Genomic DNA, 18193 nt, shown 5'->3' with positions numbered 1-18193 from the left:
CGTGTGTCCATCATCCAGGCTCTGGACACAGGCAGGCAGCGGGGGGAGGCGGTGAGGATTCCAGAGTTAGGCCAGTGATGGCTCAAGGAAAGGAACTGAGGTTAAAGCCATTTGTCCTGTCATCTCAGGACCGGCGAGAATCAGGGTCATCAGCTAAGTGAGATCTTGGCACTTGACTCTCTTCAGTCAGCCCTTTAATTCCAGCTTCTCAATAAAAGTTCAAACTCAGAAGTCACCTTTTTACCTCCTAGTCAGTGAGGATGGAGCCAGGTCCTGAAATTGTGGCGTTGCACGAACAGAGTCCATGGGCCTGGATTCGTGGTGACCCAGCGCCTTTTACTGGCCTGGTTACTAAGCATTGTCTGCACTCTAGGTCCCAGGAGGTAATTTGGGAATATCTGAGCCATGGATGATTTGTCGCCCTTTACTGGCACTAAAGTTTTGGGGAATAGGGATTCCTTTTGTTATTCACAAAGGTAAGAGTGGTCAGCCACGCTCACGGGCTAAGTGGTGCTCCCACCCGAAAGGCTGTGACAGCTCTCTGTCAGTGGTGGGCGAGGACAGGTCACCGAGCCGAGGCTGTGGGAAGCCGGGCAGGCGCTCCTTCCTCGGAAAGTGCCGCGCAGTCGGGACCGCCTCTGCGCCCCACTCCTGATTCAGAGCCTCTGCCGGTGAGGGTGAGTGCCCTGCGCGTCGCGGGCCCTTCGCCTGGGACAGGTCACCTGCGCACGGGTGCCCTCCCCTCTTCCTTGGTGCTCCTTTGTTTCCTCTGCTTCCTCTTCCTTGACACCTGTGAACTGGGGGAAGTCCTTGCAGATACTGTTGGGTCTGTCTCCCGGTTTTGCTGAAGATGGTGCTTCTGTTTCCCGCTTCCCGTGTCGCCCATGGACGGTCCTGGGAGGAAAGGGGGGAGGGCAGAGGCCCCACAGCCGGGTTCACCCCAGCGGTTTCGTCTTCCCTCCCACGCTCCTCAGGTGTGCGGCAGGCCTCCCGGCGCTCCTCTGCCGGACACGCCCAGTGCTTTCTCAGCCTGCTCTCACCCAGGCTCAGGGCCTCGTGGGGCGGTGACCTCCCTCCGCCAGAAGTTGTCCTTCGGCTCACACAGTGCTTCGCCTCTAGCTAGGAGTTCCTCACCCCGGCCAGCTTTTTCTCCCAGTCTATTCTTACTCCCTTTTTTTGAAGCAAAAATGAAGATTGTTCAATCAGATTGTCGTTTTATCTGAATGGTTTTGTGCTCTTTTTCCATTGGATCTTGCCTTGGCCCCTACTAACTGCCCCTCCCATGCCTCGTGACATCCACTGATGTGGTCAGCGCCTTCTCATTCTTTGTCTAAGTTTGACAGAAACATGACACAAGACGTCCTAGAGGGAAGACCCATCCGTTTCTAAGTTAAGATCACCACGGTGGCTGCTGTACTTCGGACATGGCTTTGAACCTGCTGCGTATCTAAGATTCCTGTCTCCCAATCTGTACTTCGTTTTGGCCTCACGGAGACTGTCAGGTTATTGGTTAAAGCAAGCAAGAGACATTTGTCTATGGTTTGGCTTGCTACTTTATTTTTTAAAAAAAAAAGAACATTTCTTAAGGAAGATTTGTTTTTAGCAAACATCTGGTGCCGTTACAACAGCAGCGCATTTAAAATCACTGTGTGAATGACCTTTTAGTTATACATAGGAGACGACGTCTGACTTTGCATTGAGGTTCTTTTCTTCAAAAGAAAAAAGGGAAAACTCCAGTTCCCTGTGTGTCCCCGTCTTACCCGTTGCAAAGACGACTCTGCTCTGTAGACTTTCAACGCTGGCGGGTGGACCCGGCCAAGGACTTCCCTTATGGCTCTGAGTCACTTTCCCTGCTACTTGCTTCTCCCTTTTAGTTGTTGACTTGCTGATGGGATCTTCAGGACTTTTTCTGTAGGTATTTTTTTAAAAATCATCTCTCATCTTGAGGGGCTGCCCAGGTTTTCAGCCCTGGAGTGGCACGTGTTGCTGGGCCGTGGGGCCCACTTGTGCAGTGTGGGGTTACACGTGGGTGTCACCCATCAGCACCTCCCCCACCAAGAGGACCCACAGTCACATTCATGCCTGCAGATGCCAAAGGGCCCACAGTTTTAGCGAGGTGGGAGGACATAGAAGAAATTAAAAACAAAGTAAAGCAAGAGAAAAATTTTGTTCCGTGTGAAGTGGGATCCTGGTTTCCCAGTGCTCCTGACAGCTTCGCCCTTATTTGCTGGAGCACATCCTCCAGGAGTCTCCTGAGCAAGTGTGAAGACAAGAGAAGGACTTGAGGGACTCTGCACGGATGGGGGTGTAAGGGACTTGACAGATGATGGAGTGACAGGCCCATAGAAGACCAGCCAAACACACAAAAGTAAGGCAATTAGTAACATTTGGTTTTAACTCGTATGTGACTCAGCCTTCATTGTGGTTTTCGTTTAACCAGATATTATCACGTGGCTAGACTGGGGGCGTAGGGTGGTGAGGTGCAATGACTGTTCTTTGGGAGAAGTCAATAGATGGTGTCTAAAGTGGAAAGAAATCTAAATAGCTCTGTAAGTACATTATTTAAAAATAGGGATGTAAATACTATGGGAAAAGCTGAAAGCATTGAAAGTGGTTTTGCCTTGGAAGGAAGAGCTGGGAGTGAAGTTTGACAGAAGCCTTGTATCCTTTTTGACTTCTTAAAGTATCTAGCACTTTGATTAAAACATTTAAAACAAATTAAATTGAAAAAGCTACTCATAAAAGCATTTAAAATTTAAATTTAAAGTTCTTAGTAGCATTTACCTAGATGGAGTCAGGATTTCCCACTGGGCTGGGAGCACTGCCTTCCATGCAGTTGGAAATAACCCCCAGAAATGGATTCTGCACGTCCCACCACGTTGGAGCTGACTGCCTCGCAGGAGAATGCAGGCTTTCAGTCAGGGTCCGGGCCCACGAGACCAGAGGATGCACACGGAATTCTGTTGCTCGCCAAGACTCCGGGTGACGACAGCCCGGCGTGGGAAGCAGGAGAGGGATGAGGAGGGCAGACCTGCCCGCAGTGGCCGGGGTGGCCGTGGTTCATGGGTGGGGCCGGCACACGGATGCCAGCTCTGGGGCTGGTTCCCTCTGCTCTGCTTTTCCTCTGCAACTTCCCTATTTCTTCTCTGGAAATGGCCGATTGAGTGGGATACTTGCCCACATCTGGACTGCCAGGGTGTGCGGCCACCCAGCCGGGCTTCCAGACGGCAGCAACCAGGACTCTAGCTGGAGACTCTTATCTTGTCTGGCTCTCTCTGGGAGAGTCCTTGCCGGTAACGGCCAAGGCATCAGCTTTGCTTTTAACTAAAGAATTTTTCAAGATTTTGTAAATCGCAAGAGAGGAAAACACATGCGCAACCATGGATTTCCTTTTGTTGTGTGATGCCACGGGGCTAAGCAACACCTTCACTCCAGCATCATTCCTAAAACTGAAAGGACTTTCGGTGGCCTGCATGATATGTAGGGCAGCGGGGCTTGTCTCTAAGGCCGTTGTGGTGGAGGGGGGGGGGTGTCTGTGGTCACGTGGCCTTGGTTAGCACCACACGGTGGCCTGAAAAGAGTTTTAATCATGCATCCCATCAGTAAAAAAAATCGAGCACGTGTATCGGATAGATACACCTAGTACTTAAATATTGTACCGATGGGGTTGTGTTCTTAGCAACTGTGTGTTTATTGTAAGTGGTGTACTGGTGAAAACCAATCTGTTCTTTTTGCTCCTGTATTGAAGAAGCAAAAGGTGTAAAATAAGAGATCGTAGCTTTGTCTGCCTGGAAGAGGAAAGGCCCCAGAGCACTTCCTGGATGTGACTCTCAAGTTCTGGGTCATATTGTTCGTGGTGTCCTGGGGCGGGGTGGTTTTGTGGGTCTGACTTTCTGGGAGCTGGTGTTTAGAGGGCAGAGGTCATCCGTCTGAGGGGTGCGGGGCAGCACACAGGCCCCGAGTGCAGGCTGTGCGGCGTCAGGGCAGGACTGGGGTGGGTGCGGAAATAGGAAGAGCTAAAGGCGTTAAGCTGGCAGGTGACCAGCAGCGCTGGGCCAGGGCAGTGGGAGGAGGTAGAATTTACTAGAGGTGTCTTAGCCATTCAGGTTGTAGTTTCTAATCACCAGGATGGGAACTCGGTTCTTTTTACAACCCAACCCCACCCATGGAACATGGGGGAGTTCTGTGCATTGAATTCTAAGAACAGACGATGGCGGGGGGCACAATGAGAATTTTGTGGAATAAGAGAGGAGGTGGGGCCAGAAGCTGACTCCAGATGTCACTGAGAACAGTGGTGCTGGAATTCTCACCCGAGGGGCCGGGTTCCAACCCGCTGTTCCACGTGGAAGACGTTTGTTTACGTCTCTCAGGAAATCACTGTAAAGTGTCTGCCCTCAAAGAATAGGCTGGCTGAGGGCGGGGAGACCCAGGAGGAACAGTCACGTGCAGTGACCACCTCCACTGTAGTCCCCTTGTCAGTGCTGGTGTCGGATGTCCCCGTAGCCTTCCCCCAGACTGCTGGTTTACTGGCCGACGTCTGTCACAAAGGGCCCGTGGTGCTGATTGCTTCCTGGGTCTTGAGAAGTCTGGTGCCGTGGCTTCCCCAGAGCTGTGCTGGCCACGCAGGACGGTTGAAATTTAAGTGAACGTCAGTGAAATAGAACCGAGAGCTCAGTTCCCCCCCAGATGATGAAAAGCTGCCCCGGCTCAGGGGCTCAGGAGCGACGTGGGGTGAGGGGGGACCCGTACCGGGGGTCTGAGGCCAGTGCTTTTCAGTCGCGGGGGGACTCGGCTGATTTTACGCCCCGCGCGGTAGACGTGCTTTGCTGACCGACGGGCGTCCGAGGCCAGGTGAGACACGTCACTCTGCGCTGTGGGAGAGGAGAGGCTGTGAGAGCGAGCCCGGGGCTCACCTGGGGACGGGGTGCAGGTGGTGCTGGGTCAGCGTGGAGGCAGAGGCCGTGACCTGGGGCTTAGTAGCTGGGCGACACTGGGTACGCCACTCTTCTGAGTCCATTCGCTCCTTTGTGGCGCGGGAGTGACGTGCCTGCGTCCTGGGGTGGCTGTGAGAATCACATTAGGCGAAGGAAACGTGGGTGCTTGGCCTGGCCTGCGAGACCTGCGGGGAGTGCGTGCTCGGTGGCAGCTTTGTGTCCGTGGTGAGGATGGCGGGCCCCTTGTCCGCATCGACGGCAGCACCTCCCTCCCTGGTTGGTGCTTCCTTTCTCCCCCTTTTAGATGCTCCTCTCCTTCCTGCGCTGCTTCTGTTCTCCTCTAGTCATTGCTTTTTCTTCTGGCCTAAGGGTCCTGGGTGACGGTTAGTGATGCTCAAGGGTAAGAAATCCCCTGTCTCCACGTTCCGTGGGGAATAACTGCCACCAAAACAGAGCCGGGCTCTGACCAGTACTTAGGCTGAGGGCAGCGTGGGGAGATCTGGCCCGTGGAGGGGGGTCCACAGACGCGGCCTCGTCAGCGCAGTGTCCTGAGAGCGCGGTGGGAGGCCTGCTGACCGGGTACCTTTGCTCACGTAGCAACAAAGGAGAGAGCGGGAGGCCCGGCGGCAGCAGGACCGAGAGCAGCGGCGACGAGAGCAGGAGGAGAAGAGGCGTCTGGAGGATGCGGAGCGGAGACGGGCCGAGGAGGAGAAGCGGAGGGTGGAGAGAGAGCAGGTCAGTGCTCCAGGCGGGACCCTGTGGGGTCTGTCCTTGCAGACTGGGGGACTCTGGGCTAGAAAACGCACACACACGCACACATGTGTTCAGGACTCAGAGATTTGAAAACGCAGGAGTGCAGTTGGAAGCAGGCCCGCACGTGGACTCTTGTCTTTACACACAGCCCCGTAGCTCACTGCACTCAAATCTCTGGAAACCAGCTGCGTGGTCTTCCACTAGCATGATGATTTCTGAATGTGTCTTCTTAGGTCTGGCGTAAATGCTTTGAACCTCAAATATCTGGATGATAATTAACCTTTTTTAAAAGTGAAATTTAAAACCAACTGTGAGACATTTCCTATGAGAAATGTTTGAAGTATCCAGTGACTAATTGGATATTGTAGTAAGTGTTTGCATACAATTCATTATGTACATATGTAACGTTACAACAGCTGATAACATTGGCCCACAAAAGATGAGGTCTCAGTGACACCTGACGGCATGTTATCAGTGTCAGGTACTGTTGTCTTCAGGGCTGTGCTTCCTGACCCACCTGTGCAAACAGAAATTGTGCTTTTTGTCGTCTGTGTCGTCTCGTGAATCCAGTCACAGGCTCTCTGCCTTTCATGTCTTTGAATCGATTACTCTCTTAAGAGCTTCGAATAAAGGAAAAAAAATATAAATAGGGACCAATTTAAGTAATACCTGACATTCATACTTAACAGCGCTTACAAACGATGGTGTTAACGTCCACATTGGGTTATTCAGCCACTGTCCTTAATACTGATCATTTGCCTCGGGTTTTCCGAGCGTTGGGTCTGCATACCACTGTTTGTTGGAATTTAAGTGATTCTCTTTCTGTAACTTTACTGACATTACTGGCCAGTTGCCTGTGGTGTGTTTTGCTTCTCATACTGTGATTTATACTTAGGGACTACAAAGAGGAGAAGACATACAAACTTTAAAAAACTAAGTCACCAAGGGACAATTCTTGAAATTTGTCTGGGAGAAGAGAGTGTGAATGTAGTTCTAATCTTCAGTGCTCTAGTGGAATCGGTGGCTTTTGTGTACAGCCAGTGTTCTCACCCCTTCTTTTACAAAAATAGCGTCAGAAGTCCGCTTTATTCCCAGGTGCTCCCCGCGTCAGTGCTGTGGGGGCCTCTGTGCACTTGTGACACTGTGGTCTCTGTGCCCGGACCCTGTGATCTGGGCTGGGGTGAGCTGTCCAGGTGTCCCTGTGATGTGAAGGCAGAGAAGCATCCTGCCTGGTGCGGGGAAGGGGCGAGGTGGGAGTCAAGGTCCTCTCTGCCGTGGCCGCTGTGTTGGCGGGTTAGGCTTACACAGTGGGCCTGGAGTCTGGCTTGGGATCACGGTGCCCCTGCCAGTGGCCTTGCATGTAACAGTTTATCCAGACTGGCTTTTTTTTTTTAAATAGCTCTTCCTCTTCATTTTTTGGGTAGGGGGGTAATTAGGTTTATTTATTTACTTACTTATTTTTTTAGTGGAGGGCCTGGGGATTGAACCCAGGACCTCATGCATGTTAAGCACATGCTCTGTCAATGAGCTCTGCACTTCCCCTCTGCCCCGATTGGCTTTTTTGGGCTAAATTTTCTTTGTAAGTAAGAGTCTCTATGGACGTGTATGTCGTGATGTCTGCTCTCCAGCATTCTCAGCCAGAACAAGTGGTCGCCTAGAACTCCTGCCTAGCCCAGGTGTCTGGCTACTTTATTTTAAGGTGTCCACTGTGGTCCAAGTGGGCGATCAGCCGTGGACACTGTGAAGAAACCGTCTGAACTTCAAAGTGAAATCTCCCCAACAGACCCTTCAGTCGGCTCCCCTTGTTGAAAAGAAATGAAATGTCTTTCGTTTGTAAAGTGCTCACACTTTTTGTATGTATTTCACACTTGAGCCTCACAGTCTGGAGAGTTAGGAGAGAATGTTCTTGGTTCTCACCTCTCAGATGAGGAGACTGAGAACACGGGGGTCGAGGGCTTGTTGGAGACTAGTCTGCTGTCATAGGTCAGTGTCTCCTGATGCCCCAGTCCGTCAGACTTGGAGGATGGATCTTTCCTCTTTACGTAATGTGTGTTGAATGTGTTTATCTGTTTGCATTGTTACAGAGATTTATACACATCACCCCAGCCCTCCTCTCTCTCCTCTCATGAACACGAACACACACACACACACACACACACACAAATCTGGGCCCGTTCACTTGGGAGGAGTCTGTCTGCATTCCCAGTGTGTAGTCACTCTAGGTACCTTCTCTGTTGTCAGAGAAAACACAGATCATGTTTGTTTTGTTCAGTATTAAGCAGGGTTTGGGTTTGGGTTTTTAAAAACTTGGCATTTCACGCTGCTTACAAGTGACCGTCAAGCAGACACTGAGGGATGAGAGCGCCTGGCTTCTGAGTCAGCTCCGGTCGCCGTGGGGCTGGCCGTCCTGGCGGGGAGGAGTGCGGCGCCTTGCACCCCCGTGTGGTGTCTCGGCGGTCCATACCATCACGTATTACATGCTTTAGATCTCTGAGGCTGAGTTGAAGTTCTTGGGAAAGCCCTCAGCTGCAGGATTTATAGCTACTGACCGCCAAAGGGATCAGTGAGGGGCCGAGACGCCGGGGCCGGCGGTTTGGGGCGCTCCGTTGGGGCGGCCCTGGTGCTTCCCTGCGGGTGACTTGCCTGCCGGGTGATTTCTGTGTGACAGGAGTATATCCGGCGGCAGCTGGAAGAGGAGCAGCGGCATCTGGAACTCCTTCAGCAGCAGCTGCTCCAGGAGCAGGCCGTGCTACTGGTAACGCCCCGCGCGCGTCCCGGGCTGCAGCGGGGGGTCCCCGAGCGGGGCGTGGCTGTGCCCACCACCAGAGCACCGTGGGCAGCGGGCTCACAGGGGAGACGTCCCCGTGGTCTCACCGCTTTGGGCACATCTTGAGGTGGCCTCTGTTCATCTGTCTGTTTCCTGTGACTTGGTGAACTGTCATTGTTGGGTCGACAGACAGGGTTTTGAGCAGAACCTGGCACTTGGTGAACAAGCTAGAACACTGAGGGCAGAAGGTTCAAAGCACCTTGCCGTAGGGCTTTTACCTAGAACCCTCGAAGTACCCTTCGAAGCCACCGAAGGCGGCGTGTAATTGCGGTCTCTCACCCCGTGCAGGGGTACTGTGGTTAGCGCCCGTGGGCAGGGTTCCCCGCAGGCGAAGTGCCAGGTAGGCCCAGCCGCGTGGCTCTGTCCAAGGAGAGGAGCGGAGGCGCCTGTCTTCCAGGAAGCCACACTGCGGGCGGGCTGGGCGCACCCCTGGAGCCACGCACTAAGTGTGTCCTCTCCCCCCCAAGGAGTGCCGCTGGCGGGAGATGGAGGAGCACCGGCAGGCCGAGCGGCTCCAGCGGCAGCTGCAGCAAGAACAAGCCTATCTCCTGTCTCTACAGCACGACCACCGGAGGCCGCACCCGCAGCCCCCGCAGCCGCCGCCGCCGCAAGAGAGGACCAAGCCCAGCTTCCACGCCGCCGAGCCCAAGGCCCACCACGAGCCGGCCGAGCGGGCCCGGGAGGTACAGCCGGGCGACGGCCAAGCTGGGGGGTGCGGGGGCCGAGTTGCTTGCTCCTCGCTGGTCAGTGTTTCTGCCTAGAGGACCAGGGGGTGAGCACTGAGCCAGGAGGGGGGAGAGGAGTGTGTGGCGGAGTCTGTCTTCATTGGAATGAGGGGGTGGTGGCCGGGGTGCCTGTGTCTGCAGAGCCCCCACGAGATGGGGCGGCCCCTGCCCGGTTCACTGGCTCCTGGCTGTCAGGGCTTGTTCCTGAGTGGGGCACTCAGGCCGCCTTAGCCTCTGGGAGCAGGTGCGGCAAAGCAGGGCCTTGGGGGCCGCCAGGAACATGTGCTGGTTGGTGCCCCCAGTGCGCAGAACCTGGGCCTGGAGGTGGGACAGCAGATTCTTGGAACCGGTGTTCTGCTGGGTCCGGAATGCCTTTGTTTTTGGTGGAATGAAAGGCGTTTTAGTTCCTGACGATACTCTTTCAGTAAGTTGTTTCGTTGGCTGCGGCAGGTTAATTTTTGTTCTCTGGTGTATCATCATGTGCACTCCTAGAACTCTTGCCAGGGGGAGATTGTCAAGGCTGCCTCTTAATTTTTATCTCCATATTTTTTATTCTGAATCAAATCCTAGCCCAGTGTTATTCTTGTAATTGAAGAAAACAGAAGATGTCTCTTTAGGGTCCCGGTGCTTTCAGGCTTTCTTTGGTGTCTCTGCTTTTCCCCTACTAACCCTGAGTTGTTATGTCTTCTAATTCTCTGATGCAGGTGGAAGATAGATTTAGGAAAACTAACCACAGCTCCCCTGAAGCCCAGTCTAAGCAGACAGGCAGAGTATTGGAGCCACCAGTGCCTTCCAGATCAGAGTCTTTTTCCAATGGCAACTCCGAGTGTGTGCACCCTGCCCTGCAGAGACCAGCCGAGCCACAGGTAGCGACGGCCAGTTGGCTGTGGGTTGAGGAGGCTCACGGGACAGTGCACGGAGCCACCAGCCTGCCTGAAATACTCAGTTTGGTTTGTTAGCACATTTGGAAAGAGAAGCGATTAGCAGGAGTGAGCTGAAGGCCGAAGAGGGTGTAGCCTCAGCTGAAAGGGAAGAGCGGGGTTTTCTTTCTCAAGATGGTGGTTGTGCTTATTAAGAGTATCTGCAGTCAGTGATTTCTTCCCTTAGTCTTAACGCTTTGCCTTCTCTGACTCATATTTGTAAACCAGTGCCTCATTATTCGAACGCAGCCTTTTCGGTTGAGATTTTTTAAGAAAGTTAGTGCCGTAAGTACGTAGGGGGAGACCCTGGACCTTTTTTTAACCTGAGATCCTTGGCTGCTGGCCAGTTCCACGAGTGGGCGGCTCTGAAATTCCATGTAGAAAATTTTGATTTGTCCAAATGTATATATTTTTCTGGGAAAAGGGCCTTTTATTAGATTCTCAAAAGATTCAATATCAAAAAAAAGGTTACGATCCAGTGGGTCGGGGTGGATTTCCCTGAAGGGGGTCAGGGTGAAGGTGTTGGGTTGGTCCCAGGTTCTGCCTTGTCTGGGTGGGGAGGAGAGAGCAGATAGCAGAGGTGACCCATGTCAGAGGTCTTAGGGGTCCTTAAAACACTGGTTCCCACTCCTGCTGAAAATAGTGGACTCTTGGGCGTTTTGCCCTGTGCAGCTATGTAGTCTAGAATATTGGGAACAGTTCTTGAGCCCGAGTTTACCTGTCATTGATGTTTGCATGTGTTGTGGGACAGAAGTTCTGAAAAACAAAACCCAGATGAGGATTTGAATGTACTTTACGGTAAACATCCTTGGTATGGAACAGTTCTACAGTGAAAAAGAAGACCCAGGATTACGCCTGGCGGGGCGGGTGTGGGAGGGCGGTGTTTACGTGGAACCAGCAGCTCCTGATTCACAGAAGAGTTACCCACAAGCAGGCGGGCAACTCCGGGGAGTGAAGGGGGAACAGACAGGGACTCAGAGGGAAGCAGGATGTGGGAAGGGAGGGGAGAGGGGCCAGTGGAAGAGGTCTGATGAAGGTTAAACTCACCAAAGAGAGAAAATCTTACCTCTGTGGCCAGTAACAGTTTAGAAAACAGAAGTTCCTGAATTATGAAGACTGCTTTTCATACTAATGATTAATTAGCGCAGTGCCTAGAAAGAGTGTCCCTGTCCCCTTTTCTATCTAAAATTGCTTTTGGCTGAAATCTATGCTTACAGAAACATACTTTAGAGAAAACTTTTTCTCGTGTAGGACTTCATTTTAAAACTCATTTTTTAAATTATAGCTACAGGTAATATTTTCAGTTACATGGCTTCCCGCTGAAAATCTTCAGCATTTTAGAAGTCTGGGATTATGTGACTCTCACCTAGAAACCACAGGCCTGGAACTAATTCCGAATCTCACGTTCGGCAGGGTAGAGCCATCCGTGATTTGGTATTTAAGGTTTTCATAGCAGTGGTATAATAGGTGTATAGCTAGAATTATGTAAATTGTGATATTGAACAATTATTTTAAAACAAAAATTATAATTTAAAGAAATTGCGGGTTATTCCAGAGATTGCTTTTTCAATTTAAAAGCAACCAGAGAAACTCCATTGACAAGTAATTGTCTTATTTCTTCAGTTGTCAAGTAGATGGACTCCCCCATCCATCAGAGTGCTGTATATTTCTAAAGAAATAAAGTTCTTTTTTTTCTAACTAGTATGAAGACATATGGAGTTATTAAGGGTTTGAGTGTTTTAAGACTTGGGAGAAGAAAGAAGGAAAATTGTTGCTGTATTTGAAAAGTTGGCGGCTTTTAAGTTATACTGTACAGTCTGTCAGAATGCAGGGGGGGGTGTCTTTGCATAGTAAATGTGTGGCTCTGTGGTCACTGGGTCTGAAAGCTTGCCCTGCCCGCTAACGTGCGGATGGTAGAGAGGTCTGCACGCCTGGCCGTGTCCGTCCTGTGGTTTCCTTCCTCTGTCCATCCAGTCCGCTTTGACATGGAAGTGCACGTAGCAGGTTGACCCCCTCAGGGCGCTGTAGGAGGCTTTTTCTTTCTTTTCTTTTCCTTTTTTTTTTTTTTTTTTAAATCTTTATGTTTACTGCTACCTGTATGTAACATCTGTCTGGATATTGAGAGTTTTCCTTATAAACGTGCATTTGTTCTTTTCCGCATAGTGTGCTCCCCAGACCTCTCCGCTTAGAGTGTAACTGTTTCCCTGCTTGGCCGACCTAATTCTGAGCCGCCCCTGTGCTCTGCCCCGCCTCCTGCTTGGATTTGGTATTGACCAGAAAAGCGTTTTCTGCAGAACGCATTGAATGTTATGTGTTTTGTTTTCTTGTAAGGTACAGTGGTCCCACCTGGCGTCTCTCAAGAACAATGTTTCCCCTGTCTCGCGATCCCATTCCTTCAGTGACCCTTCTCCTCCCAAATTTGCACACCACCATCTTCGCTCTCAGGACCCATGTCCACCTTCCCGCAGTGAGGTGCTCAGTCAGAGTTCTGACTCTAAGTCGGAGGTACCTGAGCCCACCCAAAAGGCTTGGTCTAGATCAGACAGTGACGAGGTGCCTCCAAGGGTAAGAAGCAGAAAGACAGACGTGTGCTTCTTTTTCCTTTTTGTTATTTTTTTTTTTTTAAGTATTTATTTCCGTTAAGGGTGTGGTGATGTCACCAGAATTAAGGGGCAATGAAATTGCAAAGGAACTTTTTATGCTGGGGAGAAAATTCCGTAATGAGGCAGCTTTATCCCGCTGGGCCAATGAGCATTTCACTGTTGTTGCTAACTGTATTTCAGCACAAGGGAACGAGATAATTTAAGAACACCCCTATAAAGAGTGTGCTGCTAGAGCAAATAGAATCAAAAGTACATTTCAGCAGCTGTCTCGTTTAAATTTATACAGAAGCTACGAAAGTAGACTTCATCCCATTATCGAAGTCAAAATTTTCTGAAGAGGTCTTAAAAGGGAAAAAAATTAACATACGTTTCAAAGAATGATTTTTTTTTTGAGGATTTTTGTTTTTATTTGGATGGGTTTTGTTTTAGTTTTGTTTCTGTTTTTATTTTTGGTTTTGTAATTACTTAATGCTGAAATTGAACAAAAAGGCACATTTTAATTTAATTTTCCTCCACTTGGAATTTGCTTCCTCTGAATATTTTCTTGCTTCCTGCAGTCTTTGTTTCCTGCTGATCCATTTGCAGCCCATTATTTGGTTTCTCTGAGCTTATTTTCCCAATTCTCACATTATCTCAGCAAAATACTCTATGTCCCCTGCCGCAGCTTCAGTGCCAGCACCACTTAAGTGTCACAGAAGCACAGAAAGGTGTTCCTGGCTCCTTTACGCCTTTGACTGCATTTCCTGTCTCTGTTGAATCAGTGCAGGGCAGAGAAGGGTGGGGTGGGGTAGGCCGGTGACTGTCAGGCCAGAGTGATGAAGACTGCCTCAGGGAGATGTTTTGGTAGGAAATCTGTTGTCTTCTCCCCCTCATGTTTTCGGTAATTTAACCACTGTGTTTTGTACCCAAAGGTCCCTGTGAGAACAACGTCTCGGTCCCCTGTCCTGTCCCGTCGGGACTCCCCGCTGCAGGGCAGTGGACAGCAGAACAGCCAAGCAGGTCAAAGGAACTCCACCAGGTGAGAGAGGAGGGGCGCCTGGGGACAGTCTCCTGCAGTCCGTGTCCCCTGCTCTCATAGAGATGCTCACAGACCTGGGAGTTCTGGGACAGAGAGAGGAGTAGCTTGTCAGAGAAAACGCTGTGAAGTCCACTCTCGTGAATAACATCGAGCTGACCCGCAGTGAGAAGAGGGGCTCAGCTCGGTCGTTGTGGCCGTTCTAAAGGGAAGGCCACCTGTCTCTGTGAGTCGAAGGAGCAACGGGGAAGGGAGGTCCTGGAGAGCTGTAGCCCGAGAGAGCTTGTTCTCTAGAGGGCGGTCCCGGGCCTTGGGAGTGGCGCAGAAACCACGCACAGGCCATGGAGAAGGCAGGGGTTGACTTACAGTCTGCAGTGGACTCGTGACTTAACCACATAATGGTAATATTTTCAGGTGCCAGAGCTGTTCTGTTGTATACAATGGCTATGAGCCACACGAGACTACTTAAATTTGAATTTAACTTAATTGAAATTGAGTAAAGATAAACTGAATTTCCTTAGCTGCACTAGCCCCATTTCGGGTGCTTGGTAAGCACGTGCAGCTGGTGGCAGCCCTGTTGCCCGGCTCAGCGTGGAACGTTCCCATCATCTCAGTGAGTTCCAGGGCCCAGGGCCTCAGAGGAGGACGAGGTCATGAGGCTTGTTCCTGCCTTGATGAGCGTGGAACCTCCAAAGGCAGCCTTGTGTCCGTGGTGCCGCATGTACCATTCGCAGTGAGGTGGATGACAGCCCAGACGCTGCAGGGGTGGACAGCGGGCTTCTCCCGTGCCTGCGTCTGCGCCTTCATTCTTACCTAGGAAACCCGTGTGGTGGTGTGTCCGAGTTGGGGCTGCACCGTGGCCCGTGTTCTCTGTCGCGTCTCCGGCCCAGCTCTTGGACAAGGGAGGGGACTGCATGAGTGTCAGTTGCTGAGAGCAGTGATGGATTGGTGCCGTGAATGGTGTGATTTTGTGTGTAATTATATAGGTGGGTTTTTTTTTATAATAAACTGAGTTTGTAGCTATGAGAGAAATAATGGCACTTCTAGACCGAACAGTAGCATTTCTTCTCACAGCTGATGAAGGTCAGCTAGTGGTGGAATATCTTTCAGCGTTGCTGGTTCGTTAAGATACCTGAGATTGAGTCAATAACATCACTGTAACTTGTGGTGCATTTAACGATCAGTGCTGTTTGCAGGTGGATTTTGTCATTTTTTCCTACATTTCAAAGCCCCCAGTGCACACCGTGCGTGCTTGTGACTTGACTCTGCATCTTGGGATAACGCGTCGGCTGTTCTCTCCTTTTGTCCAACAGCAGCATCGAGCCCCGGCTGCTGTGGGAGAGAGTGGAGAAGCTGGTGCCCAGGCCTGGCAGCGGCAGCTCCTCGGGGTCCAGCAACTCAGGATCCCAGCCCGGCTCCCACCCCGGGTCCCAGAGCGGCTCCGGGGAGCGCTTCAGAGTGAGATGTAGGAGGCCTTTCCTTCTGCCTTCCCTGTGCATCGTGTCGGGCTGTGGTCAGCACAGTTGACCCTGGAACAACATGGGGGTCAGGGCCGTGTGTCACAGCGTCCCAGTGAGGTTCTGATGACACTGACAGTCATCATAACTTTAATAATAAAGAGTTAAGGTTAGAGAGCTTGACATGCAGAGCACTTCATGTGCAGATGTGTGTGTGTGTGTGTGTGTGTGTGGTGTCTCCATTCTGTAGATTCACATAACTGCAGGTCAGTGAGATTAGGTAACTTGCCCAAGGTGATCAGCTAAATGTCCAGGCTGAGACTTGCACCCACTCTTTTCAGTATAAACTCCACCAGTGTTGTCATCAACATTGGTTATTTTAACCTATCGTAATAATAGATTAGTGAATATTTCTTCTGCTGTGTCACTGTAGCATAACAAGGCATTGTGGGCACGAGTTAGTGAAGGGTGACGCTGGAGGATTCTTAGGAAGGCGTCAGAAATCCTGGGGTTCAGATTTGCATGTGGGGACCTTGCCCTGAGTGGGGCTGACTAGTGGGCGGTGGGGGGCAGGGCCAGGTGGGCGGGGTTGCTTCGTAGCACACACTCAGGTGTTGACGTGTCTGCCTCTTGTCTCTGAACTTCACAGCATCGTCCAAATCTGAGGGCTCTCCATCTCAGCGCCTTGAAAATGCAGCAAAAAAGCCTGAAGACAAAAAAGAAGTTTTCAGGCCTCTCAAGCCTGCTGTAAGAATTGCACAAAATCAGTTTTACTTCTTTCAAACTTGTGAGAACTTTCTTTTAAAGCTGTTAGTAACGGGGCCTTGCAGATTTGAGGGGTTACAAGGAAGGCCGTTGTCTCTCACACACCCACAGCCCCTCTATTTGTGTAAAAAATACAAAAGAAAGACAATCTTTTCTGTCTCTTTGCTTATTAGCATCAGTCTTTATGTGTTCTTGGTGAGTTGGGCGTTTAAAATACTGGCTTTTAGGATAAGTTTTTTAACATCATCTTCTTAAGCTCCCCTGTGATTTACATCTGCCCTGGGGCACGTGGAGCAGCTGAGGTGACCAGTTCCCGTGCTTCTTGGCCCTCGTTGCCGTGGCCGACCCGTCTGTGCACACTGTGGGTTAAGCCTGCTGGAGTTTGATTTCCCGCTGAACTGATTTCTGTGCCCCCTCCCTCTCTCTGCCGCGCTTCCTGTGCTGTGTCTCCGTCGATGGTGGCTCTCTGGCCCGATGGACCCGCTGTGACTGCAGGGCGAAGTGGTAAGCCCGTCTCTGAACTCTGCTTCCACTGCCACTTCATAAACGTGACACCTGCCCCACGTCATTCCTCCTGCTTCCTCAGCTGCTGCTTTGTTCTTTTCTAGAAGTAAAACACCCTAGACTTTCGCTTCATCTTTTTTAACACTCAGAATTTGCTGCATGCGTTTTTTATTACGAAATATAGCCTTTTAAAACCACTTTTTAAAAAGCCACTGCTGTACTCGTGAGGCTGTTGGCAGGCCTCCAGGCTGGTCCTCCATCACCATTACCTCGGAGGCTCAGGCACAGAGAAAAGCTTGCTCTCAACTCTTTACTTTGAAAATTTTTGAGTGGAAAGATAGATACTTTGGTTGCTGTATGAAAATGTAGAATATAGATAGTAATCACGCTTGGAAGTTATAGTTGAATAATTGAGTCTTAAAAGATCTCAGTACAGAAGAACAGGGAAGATGATGGGTTTCACTCTGGGGCTCCTCCGGCCGACGTGCGTGTTCACGGGGGAGCCGCCTGCCTGCAGCCGCACGCGCTGACCTTCCTCAGTCCCCACACCAAGGGCCTGGCTCACGAGGGTGGCAGGATATGGATGGTCAGTGAAGCTGCTGAGAGCCGAATACAGCGTGACTTCACTCTTAACATTGTAAAGGAATTTAAATTAAGTTCACTTGGAGATTCTTAAAAATAAAAGTTGCAGTTAAAAATAAAAACAAATACTTTAAATCACCCCTGTTGAACTAGAATCTTGATTTCTGGAAAGCCTCCTTTAAAAAAAAACTTTGTCATGGGGGCCGGTGGTCTTTATAACAAACTACAAGGCTCTGCACACATTCATTGATCTCGAACCTCACCTTATAATTGGAAAAAAAATGCTGTCAGCTCATAAGTGGATGTTTTTCTTCGTTTTTTTTTTTATTGGCTGTAAGTTTGAACTACATGCACCATCTTTAACTTTTTAAAATGTTTTCTAGTTTTTGTTCATCTTGTGACTTTTGGGGGTCTTTTTCTGTCCAAAGCTTGAAGAGCTCCCTTTCACACGACCCCAGTAAACACTGTGCAGGACAGTCTCCCAAACCCAGCGCAGCCGCTCCATCCGCAGTTGAGTGGGAGCACCTCTTACCCGTGCCGTCTGCTCCTGCCTCCCTCACCTGGCTCTGTCTGTCCCCCTCGCTAGGATCTGACGGCACTGGCCAAAGAGCTGCGGGCAGTGGAAGACGTGCGGCCACCACACAAGGTGACAGACTACTCCTCCTCCAGCGAGGAGTCGGGGACGACGGATGAGGAGGACGACGACGTGGAGCAGGAGGGCGCGGAGGAGCCGGGCTCTGGACCGGAGGACCCCCGAGCAGCGTCAGTCCCGCTGTGTTTGCGAGGATGTGTGTCCCCCTCAGCCCTCTTTCCACGTGGAAGCGGGGTTTTCCAAGCCTCTCCTAGGACCTGTGAACACCTAACGTTCCATTGGAGCCAGGAGATGGCCTTATGTCCCCTTCTCTGCCCTGGTGTGCGTGTCTGTGCCTCTGTCCACCACCCTCTGTGTGTCTGTTTTCATTTCTTCACTATAAAAGGGAAATTGCAACTCAGTTACCTCGAGGAAGGTTTATATCTGCAGCCTGATCTCATCTTAGGACTCTGAGAAGGTGAACAATCTAAACGGTGTATCTTCAACTCGTGGGTTATGGCCTTCACTTCCGGACTT

The 18193-nt window shown here is 50.8% G+C and overlaps 1 protein-coding gene across 17 annotated transcripts in view; it reads left to right on the top strand.

Annotated features, from left to right (window-relative positions):
• The window catches only part of MAP4K4 (mitogen-activated protein kinase kinase kinase kinase 4), a 143719-nt gene that overhangs the window by 105427 nt on the left and 20099 nt on the right, over window positions 1-18193 (top strand). For 6 of the 17 annotated variants that reach the window (XM_032469668.1, XM_032469671.1, XM_032469676.1 and 3 more), the window contains 10 exons: window positions 5532-5669; window positions 8356-8442; window positions 8982-9197; window positions 9944-10105; window positions 12491-12724; window positions 13674-13780; window positions 15091-15242; window positions 15884-15981; window positions 16495-16503; window positions 17672-17847. In XM_032469668.1, the coding sequence (XP_032325559.1) occupies window positions 5532-5669; window positions 8356-8442; window positions 8982-9197; window positions 9944-10105; window positions 12491-12724; window positions 13674-13780; window positions 15091-15242; window positions 15884-15981; window positions 16495-16503; window positions 17672-17847 (1379 nt within the window). The remainder of the gene's footprint in view (window positions 1-5531; window positions 5670-8355; window positions 8443-8981; window positions 9198-9943; window positions 10106-12490; window positions 12725-13673; window positions 13781-15090; window positions 15243-15883; window positions 15982-16494; window positions 16504-17671; window positions 17848-18193) is intronic. The other 11 variants (XM_032469675.1, XM_032469670.1, XM_032469682.1 and 8 more) reach the window with 8 other exon arrangements.

Source organism: Camelus ferus, chromosome 28, assembly GCF_009834535.1.
Source record: "Camelus ferus isolate YT-003-E chromosome 28, BCGSAC_Cfer_1.0, whole genome shotgun sequence".
NCBI lineage: Eukaryota > Metazoa > Chordata > Mammalia > Artiodactyla > Camelidae > Camelus > Camelus ferus.
This window is presented reverse-complemented; position numbering and strand designations above follow the sequence as displayed.